This window comes from Danio rerio, chromosome 19 (genome assembly GCF_049306965.1).
Source record: "Danio rerio strain Tuebingen ecotype United States chromosome 19, GRCz12tu, whole genome shotgun sequence".
Lineage (NCBI taxonomy): Eukaryota > Metazoa > Chordata > Actinopteri > Cypriniformes > Danionidae > Danio > Danio rerio.
In genome coordinates this window covers 6,348,493-6,357,252 of record NC_133194.1, presented here as the reverse complement: position 1 = coordinate 6,357,252, position 8,760 = coordinate 6,348,493, and the positions used below count along the sequence as shown (strand labels likewise).

The window sequence follows — 8,760 nt, the reverse complement described above, 5'->3', positions numbered from 1 at the left end:
AACCCCTTTCTTTTACCTTTATTGAGATAAAAAGTGATTGAGTGCGTGTTGGACCGATTGTATCCCTTTTCATGGACATAGGAAAATTAGGACCCGTTTAAAATGATTTAAGACCTACAAGACAGTATTTCAGTGAATATAAGAGTTTTTAAGGGCTAAATAATTATTATGATGATGCTGTTCATTAATGACATGTTAACCCCGCGGTTAGCCTGATATATCTATACGGTTGTGCCCTCTGCTGTGGAAAAAAGAGAACAACCACAAAGTAATCGGTTTACAAATGCAGGCTGATGGACTTCTTTCTTTGTGGCTGAAATAATACTTTAAAATCGGTTAACATAGAAATAACCCGAATATTTTATTTAAAATAAGATACATTGGTGAGGAGCAGTGGTGTCAAAGTCAATTCCCGGAGGGCCGGAGCCCTGCAGAGTTTAGCTCCAACCCTGCTTCAACACACCTATTTGGAGGTTTCAAACGAGCCTGAAGTACTCAATTAGCCTAGTTTGATCAGGTCTGTTTAAGTAGTGTTGGAACTAAACTGTGCAGAGCTGCGGCCCTCCAGGAACTGGCTTTGACACCTGTGGTGAAGAGAAACCACTATTCACATAAAACTGTCAAGTCTTCCTTCAAAGAACCAAAAGTAATTCCAAAGTGTTTGTAATTTACAAACATTTTGAATTTAAAACCATCTCCAGCTTACTTTTGAGCATTGTATGTAAACCAGGGTTGTCCAAACTCTGTCCTGTAGGGTTGGGGTCCTACATACTTTAGTTTCAACCCAAATTAAACACGCCTGAACCAGCTAATCAAGCTCTATGTATACTAGAAACTTCCAGACAGGCAGGTGTGTTGATGGAAGTTGGAACTACACTATGCAGGACACCCTTGTTGTCCAATTGGCAAAATCATTTCCAAACCATTTCTACAAGACCATTTCATATTAGAAGCCAATTCTAAAACATTTCCTGCTATCTTACCTTTCATTTGGAGCAACTGGTTTAGCTGGACAAGTTTCATTGAAGAGAATTTCCACACTTTTTATTCAGGGAAGATGTACATACCTTGCCTGCAGCTATCTTTTTCACTTGCCAAACCAGTCACACACAAACAACAAAAAACAAAGGTAGCATTAAGAGCTACTTCTTTACTTTTGTAATGATCTATGAGTGCTTCTTGCGCAATAATCAGAGTAAGTAATTTCCATTGTTTATACATAAGTAAAAAATTAAAACATCCAAAGTATGGGATACCGTTTATTCCAGACCAGAAAACAAAATATGGTATTACAAGTTTAGAAAATTGAAATTATGCATATTGTGAAAAACAAGGATAAAAAAGGCAGTTAGAGATGCATAATGAGACGAGATGGGGTTGCCGTGATTCGTGCCCAAACGGCACACCAATGTAACCCTGAAGCAGGCTGGCCCACATCATAACTGAAAATGCAGATTAGTTTAAGGTGGTTCTTAAATATGAATCAAGAAAAATCAACACACAAACTGCCCCCATCCACACCCCCGGCCTGTCGAACGTAAAGATTGTGCAAAACGTGGCATCTGAAGGTTTATTGAAACACCTCATACAAAACAAAGAGAAAGAAAGTTACATGGAATTTGCGCTTGAGAGCGGCACAAGATGAACTAAAATAAAAAATAAAATACTAAAGGAAGGGACAGAAACGAAAATCATTTATCCCGCATTATTTGCCTTGTCGTCTGTCCATGCTCGAACAGGACTGGTCGTTTTGATAAGGGTGTCATACTAAAGAGTCTCAAATCAGAGGTAATCATTTTCAGCTTTTTTTTCCTTGAGGGGAGGCTGCTGAGGGGGAGGGGGGAACAGCAGCACAACAACAGGGAAGCTTGGGTTTAGAGTTGGGGAGGGAAGGGGTCAGTTCACATCCGCTTTTAGAACCCGTGGACTTTGAGCTGCTCCTCTTTGGCCAGTTCAATCTGCGGGATAAAAATGCATCGATTACATTAGCTACAACGAAAAACCTCATCAGATTATATACAAGTTCATAATGAATCAATGAAATGTATTGATTACTTCAGCTCCAATTATAATGCAATTAGGTTATGGATAAAATACTCACATCAGTAAGAAACTGGCAAATGTTCTTGCGCTGATCGCCTTGCAGCTGAATTACTTCACCATACTCAGGGTGCTCAATCACAGTCCCATTGCAGGCAAATTTCTGTGGATGCAAATGAGGATGTTAAAAATGGCCCACACTTGTAACCGTAAACCACTTTAGAGTGTCAATTATTTAACAGCGACAACCTTCTTGAAGGCCTTGACTAGCTTCTTTTTATCATAGTCATCGGCTATGCCCTGAACCGTGGTCAGAGTCTTCCGCCCGTTCCGCTGTTGAATTCTTATGTGGATGTAGTCCTCAGTCCCAGCTGGGAGCCGATCATCACCCTTAGTTGCATCAGCAAAGGGGTCTGCGCAGAAAATAAACAAGCATTGGCAACATTCGTGTCAAGTGTCATTTGCTGGAAACGGCTCAGAGTTAATCTGTAAACTAGGCCACATGAAATACTTTAAAGCGATAGCTCATGCCAAAATGAAACTGAAAATACTGTCATATACTTCACCCTTCGCTTGTTTCAAATCTAAAAATCCAAAAATATATTTGGAAGAAACCGCTGACTTTAATCGCAGAGTAAAAACAAATGCTATGGAAGTCAATGTGTGGAGGTTTTCACTTCAAATATTTTCTATTGCGTTCAACAGAATACTCATAAAGGTCTGAAATCACTTGAAGGCGAGTATAAACCAATCACTGAATATTTCACAAACATTGCAATTTTACAAAGGACTGCGCAAGGATAAGATAAAATTAATAATTTGATCTCAAACCTTGCTCAGATCTGCTGTACACTCAATATTGTGGCATATTTTAAGGGATAGTTCACCCAAAAATTAAAATGCCGTCACAAATTTTCTGATTGTCCACTTGTTCCAGCCTGAGTTTCTTTCTTTTGTTGACCACAAAAGATTTACTGAATAATGCTGGAAAAAATGACTTCCATAGTATTTTTTGTTGTTCCTATGGATGTAAATGGCTGTTGGTTTCCAACTTTCATGAGAAAATCGTTTTGTATTTAACAGAAGAATGAAAGTTTAGAACCACTTAAGGGTTAGTAAATGATGGGGATTTTTGGAGTGTGATCTATCCATTTAATGGCAAATTATATAAAGAACTTTAATTCAAATAATAGTTTTAGTAATCCTTTTTTCAATTTGCCTATTGTGTTATACACTGCAAAAAATGCTTTTCTTGCTTAGATTTTTTGTCTTATTTCTAGTCTAAATATCTAAAATTTCTTATATCAAGAAGCATTTTCTAGACAAGCAAAACTAATTGTCTTGTTTTGAGAAATAAAATGCCAATTTTAAGTGAGTTATTCCTTAAAACAAGTAAAATAATCTGCCAATGGGGTAAGCAAATTAATCTTGTTTTTTCTTTTGATTTAAGATTATTTTGCTTACCCCATTGGCAGATTATTTTGCTTGTTTTACGGACAAACTCACTTAATATTGGCATATTATTTCTCAAAACAAGACAGTATGTTTTGCTTGTCTAGAAAATTCTTCTTGATTTAGGAATTGTTAGATATTTCGGCTAATAACAAGACAAAAAATCCAAGTAAGAATAGCATTTTTTGCAGTGTAGTGAGTAATATTAATTTTTGGGTGAACTATCCCTTTAAATAACTAAATGGCATCGTGGCCTGATTATTTGTTCAATCCAAAATTCTCTCGAATAAATATTTGCAGCAGTATGCGCTTAGAAAAACATGTCGGGACAAAGCAAACCACAGTCTTCAACAACAGGGTAGAGTACAGATCTGATCTGGCTGTTCATTAACCGTTCGCGCACCAGGCTCGTTCGTTTTTGTTCAAACAGCTTTATCCGTTTTCCCTTTGGACTACAGACGAAATGGGTGGTTTCGGTTTTATAGGTAATTACCGTTTAGCTGACATCAATCCAAAAGCACAGAGGGATCGAGATGTCTCTCGCAGTCTAAAAATAAGCTGTCACCGAGCCGCGTCTTCCATTTTGTATCTCGTCCAGAAAAACAAGCTGGCGATCAAAATGGTTATGTTGGCCGTGGATGTGGAACACCATGTTTTTTAAGTGTATCTCGATTTAATCGAGATGCGAAACAAATTAAAACAAGCGAGACGAATTTTTGAGGTTTTTAAACCATAAATTCGCGCAATTAATCAACATTAGGACCAAACAAAACAAGAAAAAATGTAGGCCGAGCTGTTGTTCCTGACTACGATTTCCGATAGGAAATAAAATTAAATACGACACAAGTTTTAAAACATCAGTAAATGTGTTTGTGGTAAACATCATTATTTTTTAAATCGCACGATTTATTCCTTAAAAATCACCGTCAGCCTGTCGTTCACTGCCGCCCTTCCCCCATGCCATAAAATAATACGTTTCACAGAGAGATCTCTCGTCTTACCAAAAGTTTGGAGGTTCTGGATAGCGGACATACGATAAGATTCCCTTTCCTTTCGGACGACAACGGGTGGTCTCGCGGTTTTGATTTCTCGGTAATCTGGCCTGATTAATGAAGGGGTTTCTCGGCGCTCCAGTAGCGTTTGACGAGCTTACAAAATGGCGACAGTCGCTGGTGAGCACTTGAAAACAGCTCTGTGTAGCCCCGCCTTCAGCTGCCGGGGACATGACGTCACCCGAAACGCAAGGTTTCTCCTGATGTCTGACGTAACTGTTATGGGAAATGTTTGGGGATTTTAGGTCAAATATGGACGTTGATCAAATATTATTATTCAAGTTATAATGGAAACTAGAGTGCTAAAGTATTTACTATAATCATATTAGTACAATCTAAAGAACTTTTTAGGGTACAAACAGCATGTTTTATGTGAGTGACAAATTTAGAAACAGTCTGTTCTGACTAAACCAAAAACAAATACACCACAAAACAGATGTGTCAGAGTAGCAAAAATGTGTTATAAATAAACTTTTGATTTCAGCAAGACAAGTTTCCTGGAATGTATTGGTAATCAGGAAGAAACTGAATTGGTGCATCCAAAACTTTAAAAATTGTATGATAATAGTACACTAAGGCTCAAAAAGTTAAGGTAACTTAAAAAGTTTGTTGCAATCGGTTTCCTCAAATGGTTTAAGTTCAAAAACTAATCCATGAGTAGTGTGAAATTAATCTATTTGAGTGAAAGAAGCAATTTGAGCTCAGTAAAACCCAATAAATGAAGGAAACTCAACCCAAATGAGAACTGTAAAACCCAATAAGTTAAGGCAACTTAAATTATTTGAGGAAGCTGATTGCTACAAGCTATTGAGTTAAAAAAACTAATCTATATGAGTACTGTGAACTTGAAGTGATAAGGAATCTAATTCTTTCATTACCTTCAACACTCAAAACGTTTTTCAAATAAGTAGAATTACCTTTCAGTTAATTTTGAGTTAACTACACTCATTTCATTTGATAAAGTTGACAGTGTATGAACTACTATGAGGAGTTCAGAAATATTAACTATCTATATTAATTATCTCAACTCACATGCTGACCTTCACAAGTCTATAAAACTAGTGATTTCGAACACATATGTTCAATTTATTCTCTCATAACGTTGGTTTCTTTTGAGAAAATGTGTAAGTACACCCTTTAGCTATACAAGTGGAAACAGGGTCAGAAATGTTTTGCCTTTATACGCTTTCGACTACTTCCAGAGACAGTTGAAAACACAAATAACTGAACTGCTTTTTGTAGCGCAGACACTCATGTGGTCAAATGCATTCATACAGCTAGAATAATCTCCTCTAAAAAAAAAAGCCCCTAAAAAAAGTCAGGACAGTGGTCAAAAGAATTGAGGTAAAGTTGGTTTTATTCTAGCACATTCATTTAATGGTCCCTTTACTGTTTACCTGTGCTACTTTTAATATACTATCCAAAATTAGAATGTAAGAACAACTTTATAACAACATTAGCACTATTTAATTGTCTGCAAACGGTGTTTGATAGTCATTGGCTGCTAATATGATTTCCCCATTAAGAATTTGCAAATAATACTTTCTTTAATTGTGTTATTATTAAGGTCTGAATATTCGAATATAAAACCAACTTTACCTCAATGTCAAAAGAGACATGTTAAATCCCAAGATGTAAACAGAAGTAAAAATGGCCCCAGGCATATCTTCCTTTATTACTAAGTCTTTTGAGTTTAAATTATGGGTGATTTAGGTAACTTTCAAGCAAAATGATAGATTTATTTTATTTTTATTACTTTTCTTTTAAACAGTAAGGCAGCTCGTCATTTCCCTCATGACATAATATAATATTTAGTATTTTAGCGTGGCTTTAGCAGTGTTAGCACTGTTAAAAGTCTATTTTCAGTCTGTTCCTCCTCATAATTTTATTCACTTGTTTGTGTATTTTGGATTTGGCATATAAAAATGACAACTGACACAAACAACTGTAGTCTTCATTTATTTTTATTTTCAAATCACACAGACCGCATTTGTTCACACAGTCCTTTAAAATATAATTCTACACTTGTAATCCTGATCAGCAGCGTGCTATTTACAAAGAACAAATATTACATTTTATTAAAATATTAAATGTCTAAAAATAAGACAAGCACTTTAAAATATCTATCAGTGTTCCAGTTATTGATGGAAAGTTTTGATTAATGCAACATATGCATTTGTTACTTATAATAAACATACATATACAGTAAATAATCAGCCGAAGGCACTAAAAAACAAGTGAAAGAGTTAATAAGACTTTATTGATATGGTTATTATTATATTACCACAGCCATATCACCCTGCAGCCCAAGACTGGTTACTTACTGAAACTAAGCATGGCTGTGCCTGATCAGTACCTGGATGGGAGATCTCATGGGAAAACTAGGTTGCTGTTGGAAGTGGTGTTAGTAGAACCAGCAGGGGGTGCTGTGTGAGTCCTAATGCCCCAGTATAGAGAAGAGGACACTATACTGTCAGTGAGTGCCGTCTTTCGGGTGAGACGGTAAACCGAGGTCCTGACCCCTTGTGGTCATTAAAAATCCCTTAGCACTTCTTGTAAACAGTAGGGATGTTACCCCGGTGTCCTGGCCAATTTATCGTCCCTTACTCATCATGGCCTCCCAATCATCCCCATCCACTGAACTAGCTCTATCACTGTATGTCTATCCATTCCACCTATAGCTGGTGTGTGGTGAGAGACCTCCACCCTCATGATTGTGAAGTGCTTTGGGTGTATGGCCAAACACGATAAATATGCTATTTAAATACACGTTACATTACATTACATAACAAAAACAGTTTTTATGTTTTTCTGGTGCATCTGAGGTTCATTTGAACACACAGTATGTCGCATGACACAACCAATTTACTAAACAGTACAGAAAATTATATTGCTCAAACAATAATGTCAAATCAACAGTTACTCATTCATTTTCTTGTCGGCTTAGTCCCTTTATTAATCCGGGGTCGCCAACCCCGCCAATGAACCACCAACTTATCCAGCACGTTTTTACAAAGCGGATGCCCTTCCAGCTGCAACCCATCTCAGGGAAACATCCACACACACTCATACATTCACACACTCATACACTATGAATAATTTAGCCTACCCAATTCACCTGTTCGCATGTCTTTGGGGAAAACTGGAGCACCGGGAGGAAACCCACGCGAACGCAGGGAGAACATGCAAACTCCACACAGAAACGCCGACTGAGCCGAGGCTCGAACCAGCGACTTTCTTGCTGTGAGGCAACAGCACCACCTACTGTGTCGCCACAGTAATTCACAATACAGTAAAAAGAAAAATATATATTATACACCATAATTCTCAAAAGCCAGACAAATTATGCATAGAGGAAAGCAAAAGTATTTCAGTAATATATATATATATAAGTAAAATATGATGAAATTAGGAAAAACAAATAACTTGCACTTATTTTGAGTGGCTTGGGCCGATTTTTCCCCCATACCTTCAAGAAAACACAGATCCATATCTTGGATGAATATACAGTAATAATTATTACAAATTATTTGGCCATTATGCATTTTTACTGAAGTGCAGATAGTAAGTTGTCAGTACATTTTTTATTTAATTTTCATTCATTTATTTTCTTTTCGACTTTTTCCCTTTTAATTTAATTTTACGTTTGATTTTTGAAGTCTGGGGCGTCACGGTGGCGCAGTGGGTAGCAGGATCACCTCACAGCAAGAAAGTCGCTGATTCGAGCCTCGGCTGGGTCATTTGGCATTTATGTGTGGAGTTTGCGTGTTCTCCCCATGTTCGCCTGCAGTTTCCCCTACAGCCTAAAGACATGAGGTACAGGTGAATTGAAAATCTAAATTGTCTGTAGTGTATGAGTGTGTGTGTGGATGTTTCCCAATGATAGGTTACAGCTGGAAGGGCATCCGCTGCGTAAAACATATGCAGGATAAATTGGCGGTTCATTCCGCGGTGCGACCCTAGATTAACAAAGGGACTAAGCCAGAAAGAAAATGAATGAATGAATAAATATTTGAAGACTGAGGAGAATGTCACCTGTTTTTGTGCTTTCTGTTCTTGCTTTATGAAAGCCACTCCAATAATTAAGAATCAAGAATTTGTGAATGGTTATATAAAGGAGAAATCATGCTTAATTTCAAGCTTGTAAGAGCTCTTCAAAAAAAAGATCTTAAAAATAGTTTCTTGTCAAAAAAAAGGAATCATTTGGTATCCCTAA

General features: G+C 37.0%; 1 protein-coding gene across 1 annotated transcript; it reads right to left on the bottom strand.

The window, feature by feature from the left end:
• Positions 1-1,130: 1,130 nt before the first annotated feature.
• On the bottom strand, positions 1,131-4,688 carry eif1 (eukaryotic translation initiation factor 1). Its single transcript, NM_199588.3, has 4 exons — positions 4,494-4,688; positions 2,290-2,453; positions 2,102-2,203; positions 1,131-1,958 (listed from the first exon to the last, which is right to left on the bottom strand). The coding sequence occupies exons 1-4, from the start codon at positions 4,522-4,524 to the stop codon at positions 1,914-1,916; spliced, it is 342 nt and encodes a 113-aa protein (NP_955882.1). The 5' UTR covers positions 4,525-4,688; the 3' UTR covers positions 1,131-1,913.
• Between the last annotated feature and the right edge of the window lie 4,072 nt (positions 4,689-8,760).

Excerpts from the sequence above, each read along its gene's own strand:
- eif1 (NM_199588.3), bottom strand. The coding sequence starts at position 4,524 with ATGTCCGCTATCCAGAACCTCCAAACTTTTG. Across the intron at positions 2,454-4,493 it reads CCAGAACCTCCAAACTTTTG|ACCCCTTTGCTGATGCAACT; the intron begins GTAAGACGAGAG and ends TTTTCTGCGCAG. Across the intron at positions 2,204-2,289 it reads TAGTCAAGGCCTTCAAGAAG|AAATTTGCCTGCAATGGGAC; the intron begins GTTGTCGCTGTT and ends TTGCATCCACAG.